At 56.0% G+C, this 21,868-nt stretch overlaps 1 protein-coding gene, 1 long non-coding RNA gene and 1 other non-coding gene across 5 annotated transcripts; 1 reads left to right on the top strand and 2 right to left on the bottom strand.

Moving 5' to 3' along the window:
• Positions 1-3,362: 3,362 nt before the first annotated feature.
• Positions 3,363-14,399, bottom strand: LOC134560513 (ras-related GTP-binding protein A). Of its 3 annotated transcripts, none has more exons than XM_063416597.1 (10): positions 14,103-14,393; positions 13,529-13,562; positions 11,587-11,686; positions 10,468-10,534; positions 9,623-9,845; positions 9,105-9,200; positions 8,243-8,365; positions 5,844-5,935; positions 4,927-5,042; positions 3,363-3,842 (listed from the first exon to the last, which is right to left on the bottom strand). In XM_063416597.1, the coding sequence occupies exons 2-10, from the start codon at positions 13,553-13,555 to the stop codon at positions 3,745-3,747; spliced, it is 942 nt and encodes a 313-aa protein (XP_063272667.1). In that variant the 5' UTR covers positions 13,556-13,562; positions 14,103-14,393; the 3' UTR covers positions 3,363-3,744. The 3 variants fall into 3 exon arrangements, with proteins under 3 accessions (XP_063272667.1, XP_063272668.1, XP_063272669.1); XM_063416598.1 differs by having other exon boundaries at positions 14,166-14,297; XM_063416599.1 differs by lacking the exons at positions 3,363-3,842; positions 4,927-5,042; positions 5,844-5,935 and adding an exon at positions 7,147-7,454 and having other exon boundaries at positions 14,103-14,399.
• Positions 14,400-14,683: 284 nt separating this feature from the next.
• TRNAE-UUC (transfer RNA glutamic acid (anticodon UUC)) lies at positions 14,684-14,755 on the top strand. The gene has a single exon. It is a non-coding gene; the product is annotated as a tRNA-Glu (tRNA).
• A 1,948-nt stretch (positions 14,756-16,703) lies between these two features.
• On the bottom strand, positions 16,704-19,286 carry LOC134560515 (uncharacterized). The gene is made up of 2 exons (XR_010082750.1): positions 18,617-19,286; positions 16,704-17,981 (listed from the first exon to the last, which is right to left on the bottom strand). It is a non-coding gene; the product is annotated as an uncharacterized LOC134560515 (long non-coding RNA).
• Positions 19,287-21,868: the final 2,582 nt, after the last annotated feature.

Raw genomic sequence — 21,868 nt, 5'->3', positions numbered from 1 at the left:
CCCACGGGCGGGGAGGGGCCGCGTGGGGCGGAGCTCCCCTCCCCCACCCTCTTTTTTTTGGGGTGGGGGTGCCCCGCCCTTGAGGTGACATCATCGGCAGCCAATGGGCGGCTCCCCTCGCATCCGGCGTTGCCATGGGAACGTGCAGGATTTGGTGGACCCCAACCTGCTCCCACCCCCCTCCCACGGAGGGCACCCCAAAATCGGCCTGGGGGTGCTGCTGGAGGGCTCAGGCCTGGGGAACTTGTGGTAGTGATGGGGGGTGCAGACACCCCCCATTTGGGGTGCTATGGCCCCCTGCACCCCCATCGACAGAGGCTTGGAGCACCCCCAAATCTGAGCACCCACAGGTGCCCTGGGGGGGGGGCACTGCCTGCACCTCCCCCCCTAATCTGTGCCTCCCGAGCCCCTCCCGAGCCCCCCCAGCACACAAGTAAGCCCCCAAATATGTGGGGTACCCCCTCAGCACCCTCAGTGGGGTCCCCCAGGGTGGCAGGGTCCTGGCTGCAGCCACAGGGGGTCTGGGGGTCCCCTGGCCCCTTCCTGGGGGCGTCTGGGGGTCTCAGGGAGCCCCTGGCCTGGGAGGAGAGGCCGGTGGGAATCCACCCCCCCCTCATCCCACACTCCCTGTACCCCACTGGTTTTCCAGCCTCTTGTCCCAAGGGCACCTGGCTTCTCCCAGCGCTGCGTCCCCAGCCTCAGTGTGTCCCCAGCCTCGGTGTGTCCCCAGCCTCGGTGTGTCCCCAGCCTCGGTGTGTCCCCAGCCTCGGGGTGTCGCCAGCCTCGGGATGCCCCCAGATGCCCACCCTGCATGGAATTTGCCAGGGGCCAGCCCAGGCTGGGTTAATCACCCTATAACCCCCCAAATGCAGGACCCCCACCGCCAGCCCTGACCCAGCTCATCCCCAGGGATGGGGAGATCCCAGGGATCGGGACTCAGCTGGGTGTCCCCTACTCACAATGTCCCTGCCGGGGGTGACTCGAGCAGCAGGTCATGGCCACCAAGGTGGCACACACAGAGCTCATCCAGGTGTGAGGAGGGGACCCCCCTGACCCCCCCACTTCTGCCAAGCCACCACACTTCAATTGGGACCAAACCAACCTCTTTTTGGCAAAAATCCCCTTCCCCTCCCCAGGAAACACCCAGGGAGGCACCAGGATGGGCTCAGGTAGAGCTTTTGGGGACCAGGAAAGCTTTTGGGGGATGAGTGGGCCCTGCACCCAAAGGCACCCCCACGCCAATGTCAGCGAGCTGAAGGACCAACAACAGGCACAGGTGACCTCCCAAAAACACAGGAGAAAGGGAGGAGCAGGTCAGGGGTTCCCCCAAGGTCTCCTCTCACACTCTCCCTGGCAGCTGCACATCCCCAAGGATGGATTTGGGCAGGAGGGGTTGGACCCTGGGCAGGGAATGGTGTGGATGCCCCTCACAAGGCGCCTGCAAGCCACAATTCAGCAGTGACAGTTCAGGGTGACTTTGGAGAATCCGTGACCCCCTGGATGTCAGGGAGGTCACGGTTCCAGCTGGAGAGCAGTGTGTGGCCACCACAGCCCCTTGTGCATCCCCCAGCAGCTCCAGGGGACAATTCTGTGCCACTAAGGAAGAAAACAAGTGGAGGCATCCCCAGGGAGACCCTCAGGAATTGTTGACCCTACACAGCTCATCCCGGGGGAAACAGCCTGGGGCTGACCCCACCGGAGCCATCCATGCTCCAAGGCAAGAAAGAAATGGTCAAAAATCCTGGGACAACAGCAACAAGACAACAGCAGGGAGCACAGCCTGCCCCAGGGAACTCATCCCGGGCCCCACAGCAGCTCTGAGGGGAAGGAACTGGGCCAAGGGGGGATTTGTTCAGGATCTCAGTGACACCGGGCATCAAGTTTCTCCTCATTCCAAGGTCAAGTGATGAAGGAAAAGGCTGGATCACGGCTGCCTCATCCAGGTTTGGGATGATGATTGTGTTAGAAACATCTGGAGCCAGCATAATTTTTTTTTTTTTCTGAAGGCAGGAGCTGTCACAGAAAGTGGGAAGAGTTTTCCAGAAGGTGGGATGAGGATGATGAGCCTGATCTCCCAAACCTCCCTGCTTGGAATGGAAGGAGCCAGAGCAGCCACCCAAATCCCTCCCAAAGACGCCTGGGACCTGCTTTGGGAAGGGACAAAGGACACGGCTTGGTGCCATCAGGCAGGGCGGGTGCTCTGACACAGCCACCCATGTTTGTCACAAGCTGTCACTCAACAAGCACAGGGCCACCTTGGCCACAGCAAAAGGACCAGGCTGATTCCCAAAGAGCCCCAAATCCAGGAACAGGGGTTTGAAGTGGGAGAACTGCAGAACTTTACCCCAACCCCAGGAGGTCCAGCCTGGCCAGGCCTGGCCTGTCAGCCCAGGGGGAGGCTCCTGACAGCTCCGGCCACTTGTCCCTCACAGCCCTTGGTCACCTGCCCCCCACTCCACATTCCCCCTTTGACATCATCCCACGTCCACGTGCTGCAGTTCAATCCCTAAGGAAACCCAGTGGCAGCTCCTGTCACCATAGCAATGAGGCAGCATTCCCACTGTCCCTGCTTCCCGCGGCTCCCCCAGAGCAGCTCCAGCAGGTGCCCAAATCTCCTGGAACTGTGGCCTCTCCTGAAGCCCTTCCCAGCAGGATGGGAGGCTATTCCAGAGGCTCCAAAGGCAGGATCATCCTCTAGCTCCGAGGGCAGGGTTGGAGTGTGGGAAGCTGTGGCATTCCCAGCAGGGTCTGATCCCAGCCCGATCCCAGCCATGGCAGCTCCATGGGGGAACTGCGGTTGTGTCGGGGCTCGTCCCCGATTCCCACTCCGAGCATTCCACACCACACCCGGCAAACGCCACCTCTGCCGTGTGCCCAGGCAGTCACGGCTCTCCAGAGGCTCCCGAGGGGAACAGCTCCTCTCCCACGGGGATGATTCCCACTGGAACTCCCGCAGCCCGAGGCGCGGCAGCTGCTGGGTGGGCAGTGCGAGACGCGGATTTGAATTCCAGGAGGGTGGAGCAGGGCTGGGAGCTTTTCCGGGGCCCCCAGGTTCTCCAGCCCTTTTAGCTCCTCCTTCCCACTCCTCACCCCGGTGGATTTGTCCCCTCCCAGCGGGTGTGTGGGCAGGGATACAGCGAAGAGCCAGGCACGGAGGCACCACACCCTTTTTTACACAGTAATTTGATGCAGCAAGAGAGAAAAAAGGGAGGGAGATGCTGCCAAGCGATTCCCAGTGAAACTCTGGAACGGTTTTCAGCCAAATCCCCCCAAAACCACCAACGGAGACAGCAGCTCCTCCAGCTCTGCCTCCCAAAGCTGCCCCGGGATCTGGGAGAAAGCAAACCCACTTTGCAAAGCTCTCGGATCTGAAATCCCTGGTAGCAAAAATTTATTTCCATGACCAAAGATGAGGATAATTTTATAAACTTATTCTAGCAACCATCCAAGGAAACAGTAAACATCCCATCACCCGGCAGGCACGCATCCACAAGGGCTCTGCCACAGCCCCTGCGGGCACATCACCTGTCCTGCCTCCTTCCCGCCCCTCCTGTGCCAGGGAATTCCAGGAAGGTCTGCAGTGGATCCAGCCAGCCTCCAGCTCTAGTGTCCAATGTGATCAGGAGAAAAAACAAGCAGCACACTCATTTCAAAGCCCAACAAAGACATGGACAGTGTTAGATTCTCCTAAAAAGAAGCAGTCCCGATGTGTTCTTTCTCCCCCCAAAGCCCCAGTGCCTGGGATCAGCGCATGAGCAGGCTGTGCTTTGGTCCATCCACCCTCTCCAGCTTCTCAAAGTGTTTCCTGGCATTCCGGATGTTGATCAGCGTGGCTGCGGAAGCTGCGACGGAAAAGGGACAGGGGAGATAAAAAGAAGTTAAAGAGGGTGAGAGTCACCACCTCCTCAGGGCTGCCTGGCTTCCACAGCTCTGTCTGCAGGGTCTGGATGCATCCTGCTGCTCCCAAGCCAGGCAAAATCCACACTGGGATGGGCAAAATTTAATGTGAGAGGGTCTCGGCCAGGTTTAAGGTGGGATGGTCTGGGTAGAATTCAGTAGGGGAAGATCTGGGCAAAACTTGATCTGGGATGGCCCAGGCAAAATTTAATGTGAGATGGGTAAAAATAAAGCATGGGAAGGTCTGGGCAAAATTTAGCATGGAAGGGTCTGAGCAAAATTTAATGTGGGAAGGTGCGGGCAAAGTTTAGTGTGGGATGGTCTGGGCAAATTTAATGTAGGAATGTCAGGGCTGTTGGCTGATCCCAGAACATGAGGAAAAGCCTCTCCCAGAGAGAGCTGCTCATCCCAGAGCTGCTCCCCAGCCCAGCAACGCCCAGCTGGTGCCTCCCCCCCAGGGATCCCACACTGTCCCTGACTGCCCAAGTGAGGAGGGCAGGGAAACCACAGCAGCAGCCCCAGGAGCTCTGGGCAGTGTCCCTGGAGCCCCTGAGGTCCCAGCAGGAATTCCAAGAGCTGTGTAAACAGGGATCTGCTCCCAGGGCTGCAGGCTGGCACTGCTGCAGCTCCTCCTTGGGATAAATAGAGGATGCTAAAATTAGCCTGTCCACCCGAGACAGCCCAGGCAGCCAGAGCAACACCCAAACATGAGCCAGCTCCGCTTCCTCCCCAAAAATCACCGGGGCTGCCAGCTCCCAACTGCCCAAAATAGGTTTTAGGCACAACCTGCTCGGCCAGGTCTGGTTTCGTGGCTCCCTGTGACAGCAGCAGCAGCAGCTCAGCTGTGCTACCACCTCTGCAGGGTCCTGCTCACCCTCAATCCCTCTCTCTTCATTACAATTAGTTCTGTAATTAAAAACTCATTTCCCCAAAGAAACACGGTTTAAACTGCACTAATTTCACCTTTCCTGAGGTTTTTCTGTGGGGTTTTTTTTTGTCCCAAGCAGGTTTCTCTTGGTTCTGACTTACGTATGGAGGGGTCTGACATGACCACCATCACGTAGGTGTTGGATGTGAAAATGTCAATGAAAGCAGCAAAGTTGGAGTTCCTGACCTCCATGCTCTGGAAAGAGGCTGCCAATTTACTGAAAAACAAGGAAATAAAAAGAGTGAATGAAGAGCCTCTGTGCCCCCATGGCCAAAAGCTCTGATCTGAGCTGTTGGGAAGAAGGAGGAGCTGAAATTCCCACTTGGCAAGGTGTGGTTACAGCAGGGCTTTGGCTGGGCTTGGCTTGAAAGGCGAAATTCCTCAGTTTGGGGCCAAAAGAGAACAATATCAGCTGATTGTGCACTGAATGAAGGAAATTCCAGACACAACCCCCCTGACCAGGCTTGGTCCCCATGTATGCCAGGGCTCAGCCATTCCCAGCTGGACACTCTGGATGAGCAGCACAAATAAGCATAAAATGGGAATACCTGGAGACATCTGAACATCTGTAACCCCCCAGAAACTTCTCCATCCTACCCAGCTCCACACAGCCTCAGGATTAACCTGATGTGGAGCCTGGGGGCTGTGCAAAGCCAAGCTTCCCACTTTTCCACTGAAAACAGGGACAAACAGTGTCTCCAAGCCATGCCCTCCCCAGCCAGCCCTGAGGGCCTGTGCTGGAGCAGAGCTCTCCAGCTGCCATTCCCAGTTTCCAAGAGAAACACTTTTGATCAGTTCAGCCCTGGAATTCCTCTGCCTTGATCCAGAAGGAGGCCTGGAATAAAACAGCACCAAACCTCTCCCACCACGAGCAAAGGAGGAGTTAAATTAGCATTTAATGATCTGTGTTCCTGCAATATTCCACCCTGGCATTCCAGCTGCCAAGGAGTCAAACTGGGATTCTCTGGAAAAAGCTGGACTAGCCCTGATCTCCCCAGTGCTGAGGAGAGCAGCTCACCTGCAGCTCAGCTTGAACTGTTTGATGATGTTGCTGATCTTCTCAAACCTGTGCACGTCCCGCTGCTCCTTGCACTGATAGTGGGAAATCACCTGGAGAAGGGGCACAGCCAGTCAGGGATTGCAGCACTGCTCTCCCACAGCAGCTCTGGAATGGCTGGGGAGCAGGGAGGGATTCCCTCTGCCTGACTGGATCCTGGGAAGTGCTTACAGCAATTCCTGTGGGGCTTTCCTGGAGAAACTCAGGGACAGGATCAGCACACAAAGGATGGCACAGATCTGCCAGGTGACACCACTGTCCCCTGAGGGCTGAAGGCTTCACCTCAGCAGCAATTTAAATCTTGATCCAAAAATAGGTGGAAACAGAGGAAAAAAATGTGTCCATCACCTCAGGAACGAGCTGAGTGCTACGATAGATTCTCCCTCCTAAGGTGCTGCTGGGAGATTCCCATCCTGCACAGGCACTGATCCCAGAGTCAAATCAAGCTGTTTCTCCCTAAGAAAAGCAGCTCAAAGGCAGCTGGTTCCTCAGGAATTCCTTCTCCATGACTCCAGCTGGAGCAGAGGCAGCTCAGAGCAGCTCTCTCCTCTTCCTCCCCGGAGATCCAGCAGCCAGGAGCAGCCCTGAGTGCCTGGATGCCAACACCCCGAGGATCTAGAGGACTTTAGGAATCCTTGGAAACACTTCCACGAAGATTCCCACCGAGCTGGTGGCCCCAGCCCTTCATTCCTCAGCCACACGGAGTGAGAGCTGCATTTCTGCCCAAACAGCAAACCTGACAGGAACCTCTTCAAAACCTCAGGGCAGCTGCTTTGAACTCTTCACAATTCCAAAATCAGCTCTCACTGCATGTGTCAGGAGCCCTTGCACAGGGATGTGAAACTGCTCTGTTCAGGGAGTCACATTTAACACATTTTTCAGGGTTTTTTTTCCTCTTTTTTCCCTTAATTACCTTCAACCCATCACTTTTTAAACTTGCCCAGTTATTCCCACAAGCACAGCTTTAGCCACATTCCAGACTTGCAATTCCCAGTGTTCCATTTCCTTCCTAAAGTTCCCAGATGAGGTTTTTTCACTACAATTTAAACAAAATTTCAGAATAAAGTTTTAGAGTAAGATTTCCCAAGGAGATTTTCATAGGAAGATTTCCCTTCAAGAGAAGAGAGTCCTGGGAATGTTTAAATATAGGAAAAAAAAAGGAGGAGTTTTTTTAAGAAGTCACCATTGCACTTAAATTAAGCACAGAATTTTTGTAGCAAAGATAATTGCTTTCAGTTAAAAATGTCCTTGTAACAATCACACTGTCACACGCCCCAAGGTGGAACTGTTTATTATCTCCAAAAGGTCAAAAAGCAGAACTTGCCAGGCATGGCAAGTGTTTGTTTCTGATAGTTTAAGGAGGAAGAAAAGTCATGGCTCCTTTCCCAAATTCCCTCCATCATTTCCAAATCACCAGCAAGGAAAACACTCCAAAAAATTCATGTATTTCCTTCAGCTGAGCAAGAGTTTGGTGCAAAGTGTGAAGAGCCCAGCCCAGCAATGAGGAATGTGGACAAGCACCAGGGGTGGGTTTATCCAGCACTTATGCAGAGGGATTGGGAGCACAAGGACCTGGAAAAGCATCACAATCCCATGGCTGAGCCTCCATCCATGCTCTGCATTTGCAGAACATCAAAAATCAAAAGAAGTCAAGGCCAGCTCCAATGCCCCAGCAGGAGGAAGTGAAAGGGTTTGGTTTTGAAGCTACAAAAGGTTCCTGCCCTGTGCAGAGAGGGATTCTTGGAGCAGTCCCACCACAATGGGGACATGAAACACTCAGAGCCTGCAAGAGGAAACCCCAACCAAGCCTCAGCTCAGCTGCTGCAGGGGCAGTTCTGGGATGGGCCTGTGGGCCACAGGGCCCCAGTGGCTCCTTTCAGGATCAGGGCACTCTGCCCTGGGGCTGGCACCTCCCAACCCCCATGGAATCCCACAAGGGTTGGCTTGGAAGGACCTCAAAGCTCATCCAGTTCCAACCTGACACCTCCCACTGTCCCAGGCTGCTCCCAGCCCTGTCCAGCCTGGCCTTGGGCACTGCCAGGGATCCAGGGGCAGCCACAGCTGCTCTGGGCACCCTGTGCCAGGGCTGCCCACCCTGCCAGGGAACAATTCCTGCCCAATCTCCCCTCCAGCCCTGCCCTCTGGCAGTGGGAGCCATTCCCTGTGTCCTGTCCCTCCATCCCTTGTCCCCAGTCCCTCTCCAGCTCTCCTGGAGCCCCTTTAGGCCCTGGCAGGGGCTCTGAGCTCTCCCTGGAGCCTTCTCCTCTCCAGGGGAGCACCCCCAGCTCTCCCAGCCTGGCTCCAGAGCAGAGGAGAGGGAAAGGGAGGCTCCATCCAGGGAATCCATCCCAGGAACTCACCAGGAACGTGGCTCTCTCAAACAGCAGCACCTCATCTGCCTCGATGATCTGAGCAAAGTTCCTCAGGTTCATCTCCAGCTGCTGCACGTTGGGGATCAGCTGATAGACAATGCTGGACCAGGCCTGGACATGGAGACACAGAAACGTCCCGTCAGCCCCTCTGCTCCTCAGCCTCTCCTAGAAATGTGCTCCCAGACGGATTTCTGGCACTTCTGGGTGCTGACAGCCTGGGCAAGGCTGAGAAGTTTCTCCCCTCTTTGTACCCAGGTCCCAGAGGGAGCCCAGACCTGAAGAGTGCCTTCCCTGGCTCCAGTTCTTCTCCAGCAGGCAGAGAAACTACAGTGCTGCTGAACAGACTTAAATCACCCCTGGTTTAAGTTGAGAATGCTTCTGTCTCCTTGTCCCACTCGAGTTTCCAGAGATTTTTAATCCTGAGCAAGGTCAGCATGCAGATGGACACTTGGCAGCTCATCCCTGATCCAAACAAAGTTCCACCTTATCCCACCAGGCCAGTAACAAGCCCAGGAGGGACTGGGGGTGCTGGGATCAACATCTGTGCTCAGCCACACTTGGACTTTCCAAGCTCAGCCTCCCCTCCCTGACCCAGGTGTGGGGCAGTGCCCAAGCTCACCCTTCCCCAGAGCCAGGGGGATAATTGGGGTGCCTGCCTGCCAAGTTCCTGATATTTACCACACGCTCCTGACTTTTAAAAATCAACTAATTAAACCCAGGATTAATTTGGGTTGAAATGACACCCTGCAGAAGCAGCTGCTGCAGAGTTGAACACAGCAGCAGCTACAGGGATCCTCCTCCTGCTCTTGCTCAATTGGGGAGGCAGATGTGGAGAGGAAGCTGCACCAACCTTGTAGAGTGTCTCATCCCAGATGGAAGTTCTGAAACAAACACATTCCAAGGGCCGGGAAAGGCGCTTCAAGTCTTCCTCGCGCTCCTTAAAAATCTGGGAAACAAAGAGAGTTTAGGGATTGGTGTAAATGTCCCTGCCTGCGCTGCGCTTGCTGTATGGATTTCTGGGATGAGTTTCACATGGATCTCTGGGATACAGCAGGGGACTGGCCAGGAACCCTCCCAGGCAGCAGCAGGGCAGGGATGCTTTGCTGCAGAATTCCCAAATTGTCTGGGTTGGAAGCAGCCAGGGTGTGCTGGGAGCTCTGGAAACAGGCAGGAAAGGCTTTTCTTGTCCCTAAAAACCACCACTGCTGTTCTCCACTGGATTCTAGGATGACGTACTTTGAAAAAAGGCAGGAAAAGCTCAGAGAACGTCTGAGAAAGCCTTTGAGGAACAGCCCTGAGAGGCTGCCCTTGAGGTGTGACCCACACGGCACCGGGGATGCATTCCCATGGCAACTGCCAGCTCCTCACCAGATCCCGCTGGTCCTCCTGCACCAAGTCCATCTTGTGCACCAGGCAGAAGATCTTGGCATCAGGGGAGTTCTGGAGGATGGCCTCCAGGCAGGACTGGTAGTAGTGCATGTCCTTCTCCAGCTCCCTGCTCTCCACGTCGAACACATAGATCAGCACCTCCACGTTGCGGAAGATGTTGTCCCTCTGGCTGGTGAAGTAGTTCTCCATGAAGGTGTCCTGGCTGAGGGGGCAGAGCACGAGACTCCTTTCAAATGCTGGGATTGTGGGAAATGCCCCCTGCCAGCGGGGCAAGGCTGGGATTTGGAACTGCAGCTCCCACACGGGAGGCCAGGCTGGAGCTGCGTGCCCTGAGCATTCCCAAGGAAAGCTGGATGCTCCTGGAAAGCATCAGCCCCCCAGCCCCACAGGAAGCTGAAGCTTCCCTCATGTCCTGCTGCTTCTGGCCCCAGGCTGGCTTTAAGGAGCTGTTTGTGAAACCCCACAGCAGCAGGAACAGGTGAAACCTGACCCAAAGCATCAGCTCAGCCTTAAATCCCAGGATTTGAATCTCCCTTAACTCTGGCTGAGATGATCCAGAGGCCATAGAGCTGAGGAGGGGACAGCGTTCCTGGAAAAAAGCTGCTTCCAGGAGCCACAGGATGAACCTCCAGCATGGCCTCTCTGCACAAATCCCACCTGGACCGAGCTGGAGATGAGCAATTCCAGCACCTCAGGACAGCAGGAGAAGGGACATTCCCTCAGCACCACCCCATCCCAGGGGAGGAGAGTCCATTCTGCTCCAGCCCTGATTCCCCACAGCCTCCCCCAGGGGCTGGAAAAGGCCAGCAATAATCAGTACCTACCCTCCACAGTCCCACAGGTTCAACACCAGGTTTCCCAGGAATCTAACGTGGGAATGCTCCACATCAACTGCAAAGAGACAGCAGGACTTCACTGACTGCACCACACACCCGGGGCAGGCCTTGGGCAGCCCAAAATCAGGGAAATCAGCATAAAATCATGGAATGGGTTGGAAGGGATTAGAGCCCTCATTCCAGCCCCTGCCACCTTCCACTACCCCAGACTGCTCCAAGCCCCACCCAGCTTGGCCCTGGACACTCCAGGGATGGGAATTCCCCACAGAGCAGCCCAGCTTGTAAAATTCCATCAAAACACCATTTCCCAGAGGAATTCAGGCCTCCCTGCCCATTGCTCTCCTGAGAAGTGCAGCAAGTGCTCCCCTTCCATCACACATTCCCTGCCCCCTGGGATATTGTGGGAACGACTCTGCAGGGCTCCAAGCCATCCTTAACAAAATAAACCAGGAGCACAGGGAATGTAAACTTCAGGAAGAGGCCAAATTTGTGGCAAAGAGGAAATTTACACCAATCCCTGACCTTAAATCCTCACAGGCCCTTCCCAGTCAGCAGCACCAGATCCCAACAACTCATCCCCCCCTTCCAGAGGGATCACCTCTTGCTCTTCCCCAACAGAGGCTTTGGAAAGGGAAAAAGGAAATGCATTCATTACATCCACTGCATAATCCTGCCAAAACCATGGGGGCATTGCAGGATCCCTGTGCAGGAGATCCCTGGATACTGCAGGAATGCTCCACCAACACAGAGGAGGCCCTGGCAGGTATAACTGCACCAAAGGCTGCTTCCTGATTCCCCAAAAAATGAGTTAAGGACAAAAGTTGAATAATAAAGCAGCAAAGGCTGCTTCCTGATCCCAAAAAAGGGAGTTAAGGATAAGAGCTGAACAATAAGGCAGCAACAGTGCTGCCTGTCCCAGTGCTGCCTCTCCCTTCCCTGTGCTTCCTGCCTGTCCCCGGCTGATCCCGAGGCTCCCAGCGGGGAGTGGCAGCTGGGAGGACCTGCAGGGACACACCCGACCCCGGGATCGCTGCAGGGAACGGCCCCGCCCCTCTAACGAGGGGGTTGGAGCGCTGGGATGTGGGAATTGGGCTGGGAATTCCGTACTCGTGGCCCCCAGGCGCCGCGTGTCCCGGGCGATGTAGTTGGCAAAGATAATGGATCTCATGCTGGTCTTCCCAGACCCACTTTTACCCATCAGCAGCACCTGCAGAGAGGGAAAGAAGGAAAAATGAGCTCCCACAGATCACCGAGTCCTTCCCAGCGCCCTGGAGGTGACACTGCCAAAGCCACTACACACAGGACTGGCACATTCCAGCTGGGAATGCACCAGGAGAGAGGCAGAGAGGAGTATGTGGGAAGCAGGACAGACATCCCATCCCCCTGTCCTTGGTCCCTGGGCCATGGTCACTCTTCTCAAAAAACATGGACAGCACTTGGGAAAAGGCGGAGCAGCCTCCCCATTCCCAGCCCGTCCCACCTGATGGCTTTGGTGGCACCCAAGGACTTTAAAGACGAGGAACAGCTTTGTCTGAACCCCTCCAGACCAGAAATAACCCCTCACCTCCTGGTTTTCCACCCCAAACACTCTGTCCTAACCAGGCAGGGTTGGGAGGGACCTTAAAGATCTAGATCTAGAGCAGAACACTGCTCTTCCCACAACATGACTGGTTTCCTTTTCCCCCAATACCAGGGACATTCCCAGTTTCAGGTGCCAGAAGACCCCCAAAAAAAAAAAAGGGAAAAGCAGATGAGATAGCTCAGGTCAGGGTCCCCAGAGCAGGGGAGACTCCTTATGGCTCCAGTGATGCCTGTCCAGAGGAGACTCATCCATGATGTCCCATCCCTGCAGACCTCAGAGGAAAGAAGAGGCAGCCAAAAAGTAGGGAATGCTGGGGGTGGGGATGAGGGGAGACTGTCACACCAGAGACAGTCACACCAGCAAGGCTTTACATTGTGATCTAAAAATAAAAATTAAACAAAACAAACCCATCAGTGGCAGCCAACACAGCTCTGCTCACAAAACCCAGCTGTTAAACAAGTTCCAGTTACAAAGCCAAATCCAGCTTTTGGCAGCAGCCCTGCAAGTCTCTCATGCAGGAGGGATTTCAGGAGAACAGCGCAGTGAGTGCCTGCCCAGCCTCCCACCTCAGCCTGGAACAGCAGGGCAGGAGCTGCCACAGCCTCGGGACACAACCACGGCAGAATTCCCCACTCCTGCACGCTCAGGTCATTCCTGCAGCAGCTCCGGTCTGGGAGCACCCTGGCCACAGGCTGCTGCCCACAGGCTCCAGGATTTGGCAACAAGGGGTGTTCCTGGCTGTTCCACATGCAGGAAGGCAGGGCAGGCCACCCCAGGATGCTGCCCTGTCCTGTGCTGTCCCCTGGGCTGATCCCAGAGAACAGCCAAGCTCTTATTTCACAGCACCAGCACAAAATCCCAAGCAGAAACCTAATCGCACTCTGAGGCATGGCCCAAACAGCCCCAATTCCCAAACTTCGGGCTGCAGAGGCCTTGCAGAGGGGTCAGACAGCAGCACAGAGAGCCAGGCAGGGAACCCAATCCCACCTCACCACGGAAAAGCAGCCAGATATTCCTTTAAGAGCTCTGGATGTGCTCCTGCTGGAACACACACACCCCTGCGACTCCCAGAGCTGCTGCTCCTTCCCCACGTGTTAAATTTCATCCTTCTGGGAGCCCTGAGCGAATTCAGGGCTCCTGGGATACCTTAGGAGGGTGTCCCAGGGACAGGCTCGGAGCAGATCCTCCTCCCAGGGCAGGGGCTGTGCACAGCCTTTGGCAGAGGGTTTTGCAAGAGCCCCAGCAACGCCTGGGGAACAGCAACTGCCGGGGAAGGCTCTGCATGAACCCAGCCCACACCCAGGCCTGGATTAAACCCGGTTTTAACGCCTGGCACCTCCAGCAGAGGATGCAGCGCTGACTCTGAAAGGCTTCCGAGGCACTGGAGCCCCAGCCTGAGAGATGGAGACAACAAACAGAGTTCGTGGATGGGGAAGGAAAACACAAGTTCCTCCTCCCCGTGCTTACCTTTTTCTTCATGGCTGTGCTTGGCATCACACACCTGCCAAGAGAAGCCCACCTTGGATTGCTGCTTTCCACAAGCACAGGCTCTGCTCACCAATCCCAATCCCAGTATCAGTCCCAATCCCAGTCCCAGTTCCAGCCCTGGCACTGGGGAAGCGCTGACACAACCGCAGCTCCCTTCCCCCTGCTCCGGGCCATGGGGAACTCCCACTGCCACCTCCTGCGTTCCCGAAACCACCCGGCCCGGGTGGCATCGCTGCGGCCGGGCCGGGAGACCCTCCGCAGCCCCTTCCCGGGATGTCCCGCAGCCCTTCCCCAGGGTTCCCCCGGGATTCCCCCCAGCCCCTTCCCCAGGGTTCCCCCGGGATTCCCCCCAGCCCCTTCCGCAGGATTCCCCCAGGATTCCCCCCAGCCCCTTCCCCAGGATTCCCCCGGGATGTCCCACAGCCCCTTCCCCAAGATTCCCCCCAGCCCCTTCCCCAGGGTTCTCCCGGGATTCCCCCCAGCCCCTTCCCCAGGATTCCCCTGGGATTCCCCGCAGCCCCCGCGCCCCTCGGGCCGGGCCGCGCCCCGCTACCTGCGGCGGCGATGGGCGGCTCGGGGCCGGCTCGGGGGGCGATGCCGCTGGGACCCCCGCTACCTCGGGCGGCTCGGGGGGCGCTGCCGGTGTGAGCCCGGCGGCTCAGGGCGGCTCGGGGAGCGCTGCCGGTGTGAGCCCGGCGGCTCGGACGGCTCGGGGCGGCCGGGGGGCGATGCCCGGGCAGGGGGCGGCGGCGGTGCCCGCCTGGCGGGGCCGGGGGCGGTGGCCGGGCCTGTCCCGGGCCTGTGGCGGTGCCCCCGTCCCGCCCCCCGCGCTCACGGGACCCAGCGCTCGGCGGCCGCCGCCGGTCACGTGAGCGCGCGCCCCGCCCGCCCCGCGCGCGCGCTCCCCCCGGCGTCACGTGATGCGGGCGCGGGGCGGCCGAAGCTCCGGCCGCCATGTTGGGTGAGGGCAGCGCCTTCCTGGCAAAGCGGGGACGTTTATTGGGGGGTCCCGGTGAGTCCCGGCTATTCCCGGCTCCCACGGAACAGCGGAGCGGGGCCTGACGAAGCTACTTTGGCGAGCAACGGCGCTGGTAAAAGCTTTTACGGCTTACGGGCGCAATGCCTTTCAGCGCCTCCCATATGGTCTAGCGGTTAGGATTCCTGGTTTTCACCCAGGCGGCCCGGGTTCGACTCCCGGTATGGGAAGTTTCACTTTTTCTGCCGGATACCGAAAGTCCCAGCCCTCCTCTCCCGTTTTTCTGCACATTCTCCCTCAAAACTTTTCGGGCATTGTTTTTTTGCACCTCTGCGGCAAAATTTCTCGGGGCCAGGAGACGCCTGAAGCCGTGCGAGCGCTTTGTCACTGCAAACGCAACTTCCCACCTGTTTAAATGTTCAAGTGCTTTGGAGCACAGAGTCCCCAGCTAATTGACATGCTGTTAATAGGCTGCTTCTCAAACGCAAGCAAGAAAATTCCTGCTTGTGTCCCACGGTGTGTTTTAAACCGCTCTGACTTGCTCAAGGCAAATAGGATTGTGCTGAAGATAAATATATAGAAATCCATATGTGATAAATAGATTTATACATGTGGGGGCTCATTTATTGCTGGAGGGATTCCTGGGAGCTCCCGTAAACCTGCGGGACTCGAGATCTGGAAAGATCTGCTGGGGTTTCCTGTGTTCCAGAAATCCTGGGAGCTCCTCAGGAGCTCTGGAGCTGCTGCCACAGAGCCGAGGCCATTCCCTTGGGTGTCCCCTCCCAGAGCCATCATTCTCCTCTTGTGTCCCCTTAGAGCCATCACCTTCTCTGTCCCCTGAGGCCTGTCCCCTTGGGTGTCCCCTCGGAGCCTCATCATCCCTCCCAGAGCCATCAATCACCTCCGGGGTCCCCTCCCAGAGCCATCAATCACCTCGGGTGTCCCCTTCGAGCCTCATCACCTTGCGTGTCCCCTCTAAGCCTTGTCACCCTTCTCACAGCCATCAATCCCTCGTGTGTCCCCTCCCAGACCCTTGTCACCCCCTTCCACAGCCCTGGTACCTGGCAGTTTCAGCTCCAAGGAAATTCCAGCCTGGCAAACCTTTGACTATTTAATGGCCAGGAAAGGCAGTGCTGCTCCCACAGGATTCCAGGTTTTTAAATCTTTTGAAGCTTTTTCTTCCCATTCCTTAAAGCTTTTAAAGCTAACACGGACATAAAAATGGATTTAGATTTCTCTTTTAAAACCCGGGAAAGATGTCAAGGTAACACCCACCCCCTTCTTTTTTGTATTTAACAAACACTTTTTATTTATATTTCAAATATTCTTGTCAGATATGTGTTCATTTTATATTCACGCAAAACAAATCCCAGGAGCAGCTGTGACAATGACTTTGTGTCCCCTAAACTGTGCCAAGGTCCACGAGAATTTGGAGCCATTTCACCTCTTTGTTCCTCTCGCTGAACTCTCAGATATCCCAATTAAACAGAAAAAAATTCCAAGTCTGATTAGCTGTGAAGGGGGAAAAGAATAAAATGGGGTTTTTTTCTCTCCTACCCCCCTTCCTTCTGGACCTCTCCTCTATTTTTAAAGCAGATTTTTAAAGCAAATTGTCCAAAGTCGGAATATTCTGATAAATCTGTCTAATTCCCTGATGTTCTTGTAGGAGAACAACTTGTCTTCAATTTTGGAACTCGGTTTCTGACTGAGCTGCACAATGACAACATTCACTTGCTGCCAGCAGCTGCTCTGAGCCGTCCTTGTTCAGCAGGAGCCTTCTGCTCACAGACCCTCCACACTCAAGTTAATTTTTGAAGCTTTATTGGCCAAATTTTCACTTAACAACCCCAAAGCTGTAGGAAATGCAGCTCAGGAGCTTGTGCAGAGATAACCCCGCACTCCAGGAGCCAACTGCACCCCCTGAACAAGCTCTGAGCATTCAAACTCCTGTTTTTGGGACTGTGGCAGAGCACAAGGAGCTGAAAGGGGGGAAGCTCCACTCTTTCCTTGACAGAGCGCCCTGGATTTGGGATTTAGGGCTGTTTGCACAGAGATAAAAAGATAAAGGCCCCAGCACGCCCATCATCTCCAGCAGCAGCACAGGAAAGCAGGCAGGAAGTTGTGCTCACTCCCAAAAATATCCCGACTTTTTAATGCAGCTCACAAGACAAAAATAACTTCATCACCAGGTATTGTTTAATTGGCTTCAGTACTGCTTTGAAATAAATCAGAGACCCACAGCATCATTACTGTCACGGAGAAAAACCCCAAACTGAGCTGCCAAAACTTGAAGACCAAAACATTTTGTGTAAAATGTGCACAAAAAGCAGCCTGAGGGTCGCTGCTCTCTGATAAAGTTGTACTCAGGGCTCAGCAAATGCCTAGACTCTTTGTTCCAAGGCTCTCTCTGCCTTCACTGGAGGGTTTTCTTCACACACTGAATGTTTCCATCTGTTTTGTGGAAGAGAGCCACAAATGAGCTGGAAGGTGTTTGACACAGGCACAAAGGGCTATCAGCGTTCCCACCTATCCATGCCAAGGGAAATGAGGCACCTTTAGAGCTATGGGTGGTTTTAAACAGGAGAAGTCACCAGCCAGGCCGCCCTTTGTCTCCTTGGCCCCACCCTGACTACAGGGGATCAATAAATGTTATTTAAATCCAGGGCAGCAGTGCCCTGTGTGCAGCTCTCAGTCCTTCCAACACCCCAAAATCAGCAAAATCCTCTGAAGAAGGTGAGGTGAGGTGGGCTGAGGGGGTGAAGTCTTTGTGCCAGTGCTGCTGTGGGTAATTAGCACAACATCATTAATTACAGAATCCCAGACTGGTTTGGGTGGGAAGGACCTTAAAGCTCATCCAGTTCTAGCCCTGCCACGGGCAGGGACACCTTCCACTGCCCCAGGGTGGCACTCCCTAAGAATGTGTGGATGTCACAGAGCTGTGCAGAGAGCTCAGGCTGACAGGAACTGCTCTGCTGCTCCACAGTCCCTGTAATCCCCTCTTCAGCTGCTCATGTCTTGTCTTGCAGGAACTCCCAATGATCAAGCAGCGCGTGCAGGGGAAAAGAAGGGAATCGGGGAATGATCAGAGGTGTGTGCACAGGAGGGAGCCTGTCAGAGGGAGCCTCCAGCAGCACACAGAGATTCCCTCCCGTCCCCAGCCTTAATCATCCTCGTTTCCTGCAACATTCCTATCTTATCTCCTGCTTTGAAGGCTGCAGAATCCTTCTGAAAAGCTGTCAGGATTACACAGGGCAAGTGCAGCTTGCACAGAGCTGCTAATGAGCTTGTCGAGATCCGGATGCCCAGCAGAGTGTCTGCTTTAACCCTCAGCGTGCACTCGGCTGTAAATCGGCACAGTATTCACGCCAGCCCAGGGGCAGGGCTGCACATTCCTCCTCTCCATGCTGGAAGTGTGGGGAGTGTGACAGCAGCTGTCAGCCAGCAGCACAACACGATCTGGGGAATGTCATCCACGGATAAATCACAGCCTGGAGCAGCTCCTTCACCTGATCACCTCTAACTCTCCTTTGGAGAAGATTTGTGACCGGTTTCTGCCCCTCTCCTGCTGCCTCCAGCTCCAGGACACGACCAGGACCGCAGCCGCCTCTCCCACGGCCCTCAACCAGACCCAGCCTGGAAAACTCTCCCCGGCACCAGCACAGCGCCGGCCTCTTCCAGGGCACCACCCTCAACAGAGATTTTTCACCCTCAGCCGCAGACTCCTTCCTTTGACCCTCCTAAAGGCCACCAAAGCTACCGTGTGACCCCGGCTATCCTCGGCCCAAGACCCGGACCCAAAAACTCCTCCGGCCCCCAAAACCGCTCCGGTCCCCAAAACCGCTCCCGGACCCCAAAACCGCTCCCGGACCCCAAAACCGCTCCCGGACCCCAAAACTCCTCCCGGACGCCAAAACTCCTCCGGACCCCAAAACTCCTCCGGACCCCAAAACCGCTCCCGGACCCCAAAACCGCTCCGGACCCCAAAACTCCTCCTGGACCCCAAAACTCCTCCGGACCCCAAAACTTCTCCTGAACCCCAAAACTCCTCCGGACCCCAAAACCGCTCCCGGACCCCAAAACCGCTCCCGGACCCTTCCGCGCCTCTTCCCGGAGCGCGGCCCCCTCACAGCCCCTGTGACGTCACCGCAGCGCCGCCGGCTGCGATTCGTCGGTTCTGACCCCGCGCCTGCGCACTGCCGCGGCTAAAGCGCCGCTGCTTCCGCGTTGCTGGGTGCCGGCATTGCCGCTCTCGCCGCTCCCGGTGTTCCCGGTGCCCTCGGTGTTCCCCCTGCTCCCGGTGTTCCCCCTGCTCCCGGTGTTCCCCCTGCTCCCGGTGTTCCCGGTCGGGCAGTGCGGCCCCTCCGACCGCGCATGCGGTGTCTGAGGGGGCTCGAGCGGGGCGGACGGCAGAGGGCGCTGCGCGTGCGCGAGGCGCGCTGCTGGTGGCGCCCCCTGGCGGCCGCGGGGGGCGCGGCCCCGGGAGCGCGCGCTCCCCTCACATCGCTGAGGCGGGAAAAGCTCCGGGACCCTCCAGTGCAGCCTGTGAGGAATCCCCGCCTCGGCACCAGCCCACAGCGCCGGGGCCGCCTGCAGGCGTTCCTTGGGCCCCTCCGGGGATGGGAACTCCAGACCCCGCTGGGCAGTTCCCATTCCTGAGCTCCCTCTCCATGTGGAAATTCCTCCTGGTGCCCACCCTGCCCCTCCCTGGCCCAGCCTGGGGCCGTTCCCTCTCCTCCTGTCCCTGGAGCACAGCCCGGCCCCCCCGGCTGTCCCCTCCTGTCAGGAGCTGTGCAGAGCCACAGGGTCCCCCCGAGCCAATTAAAGAGCTGTTGTGTTTGAACTTCCCTCTCTTGTGTTTAAACCGCACCAAATTTGCATCCTTGTCTGAAGCCATAAAATCAGAGAATCACGGAATCACTGAGGAAGGAAAAGCCCTCTCAGATCTTGGAGCCCAACCATTCCCCCAGCACTGCCGAGGCCACCACTGCCCCTGTCCCCAAGTGCCACATGCACACAGCCTTTAAATCCCTTCAGGGACAGTAATTGCCCCACTGCCCTGGACAGTTCATGCCAGGGCAGGACAACCCTTTCCATGCAGGAATTGTCCTTAATATCCAATCTGAGCCTCCCGGGGCCAGCCTGGGGCCGTTCCCTCTCCTCCTGTCCCTGTCCCTGTCCCTGGAGCACAGCCCGGCCCCCCCGGCTGTCCCCTCCTGTCAGGAGCTGTGCAGAGCCACAGGGTCCCCCTGAGCCTCCTTTTCTCCAGGCTGAGCCCCTTTCCCAGCTCCCTCAGCCTCTCCTGGGGCTCCAGTCCCTTCCCAGGTCCGTTCCCTGCCCTGGACACGCTCCAGCCCCTCCAGGTCTTGCTGTGAGTGTCCCAGAGCTGTCCCCAGCACTGAGGTGCCCCAGCAGTGCCAGGGATGGGCACTGCCCTGCTGCCACACCGCTGCTGGCACAAGGTGCCCTTGGCTTTGGCCATCTGGGCACACTGGGCTCGTGTCCAGCCACTGTCCCCAGCACCCCCGGGGCCCTGCCCAGTTTTCCATCCCCTCTTCCCCCAGCCTGGAGCATTCCATGGAGACCCAAGGGCAGGACCAGGCACTTGGCCTTGCTGACCAAGTTCTGGTGTCACCCCTTGGATCCAGCCTGTCCTGATCCCTCTGCAGAGCCTCCCTGCCCTCCAGCAGATCCACATCCCTCCCAGCTCGGTGCCAGCTGTGAATTTACTGATGATCATCCCCTAACCCAGATCATCAATAAAGATAACGGCACTGGGCTCAGTGCTGATCCCTGGGGACACCAGGCTGGCCCCAGCTGGATGTGGCACCATTCCCACCATCCCACCCCTCCCTGGGCTGGCCACCAGCAAATTTTTAACCCTGCCTGACCCTGTCCATGGGCTGCAGCTTTTCCTGCAGGTCCAGCACAGCAGCACCCTGGGAGGGCTGAAATGAGGCACAAAGGCAAAATTCCATCCCAAAGAATGGCCTGAAAAAAAGGAAAAGCATTGGGAAATGCCACACAGGATGCTGAGAAGAAACAACCCACCTCCTGTGCCCGTCCCAGGGACAGGGAAATGTGTAATTCTAACCCAGAGAACGTGTGTTTCTAGAAATAGAAAATTTAGAATAGAAAATTAGTCACAGAGAGAAAGTTAACTCCCTGCACATATAAAACAGAATAATTAGGAGAGGTAGGAAAACTCAGGCAAATCCCTCACGTGTCCAAATGCTCTGCTGGAGTGGGCTGCACCTCACAGGTGTGGCTGTCAGTGCAGGGATCAGTGCTTGGATCCATCCCTCCATCCCTCCATCCATCCCTCCATCCATCCCTCCCTCCATCCATCCATCCATCCATCCATCCATCCATCCATCCATCCATCCATCCATCCATCCATCCATCCATCCATCCCTCCATCCATCCTCCATCCATCCCTCCATCCCTCCCTCCCTCCCAGAAGAGCAGGAATTTGCTGAGTGGCAGCCAGAGGTCCCCATGCTGCAGGCAGTTGGTGCTGTGTGTGACACCGCTGGTGACAGGGACATTTTTGTGACTGCTGAGCAGTAAATGGCAAAATGGGACAATTTCTGTTCCAGTCTCTGGGCAAAGCAGCGGGATAAGGATCAGGATCAGGATCAGGATCAGGATCAGGATCAGGATCAGGATCAGGCCTGGGAGGAGGGTGCTGGGCCTGGGAAGGCTTTTCCAAGCCAGGAATGAGCACAGGCAGCAGAGGGAAGAAGCTTTGCAGGAGCTGCCCTGCACAGCTGGCCACAGCTGGGTTCGGGGGTGTCCCAGCACCAAAAGAGGCATTTGGTGGTTTTTAGTGAAATAATCCCTTTTCAGTGAGCCCCCAGGCACTGCAGGGCTGGCTCTGTCCAATCCCACAGCCCAGAGCAGACTGATGAGGCTGAGGCAGGAACACCTCACAACACCCCATGGCTGGAATTTAATCAGGATTTTTTCCTCCTTCTGGAGGAGTTTCTGGTGATATTCTCTAAAATGCCTTTCTGCTCCATTATTTTATCCAGTTCACCAGGGATCACTCAGAAAATCCTGTTCCTCTCCTGTCACCTGGAACCATTTATTACCCTTGGTTCCATCTCTAGAGCAAACATAAACTTCTGATTTAATTTAAATGAGATTCTATAACACTTAAGCATCATTTTTTCCACCTTCTTGTTCCTTTACATCTTTTCTCTTTTGCTTTCTCTTTCTTTCTCTTTTTATTTTTCTTTGTTCTTATTTTTCTTTGTCTTTCTTTTTCTGTCTTTACATATATTTTTGGTTTAAATTTTATTTTTACATCTCTCTTTTCCTTCTCTTTCCCTTTCTCTTTTCCT

The sequence above is a fragment of the Prinia subflava genome, chromosome 20 (genome assembly GCF_021018805.1).
Source record: "Prinia subflava isolate CZ2003 ecotype Zambia chromosome 20, Cam_Psub_1.2, whole genome shotgun sequence".
In the NCBI taxonomy this organism is placed as follows: domain Eukaryota; kingdom Metazoa; phylum Chordata; class Aves; order Passeriformes; family Cisticolidae; genus Prinia; species Prinia subflava.
This window is presented reverse-complemented; position numbering and strand designations above follow the sequence as displayed.

What these genes read in the sequence shown, in the direction of transcription:
- LOC134560513 (XM_063416597.1), bottom strand. Translation starts at nt 13,555, where the DNA reads ATGCCAAGCACAGCCATGAAGAAAAAG. An exon ending in GCACAGCCATGAAGAAAAAG is followed by an intron (nt 11,687 to 13,528) that starts GTAAGCACGGGG and finishes CCCTCTCTGCAG; the next exon opens with GTGCTGCTGATGGGTAAAAG. An exon ending in AACCTGTGGGACTGTGGAGG is followed by an intron (nt 9,846 to 10,467) that starts GTAGGTACTGAT and finishes CTGCCCCCTCAG; the next exon opens with CCAGGACACCTTCATGGAGA.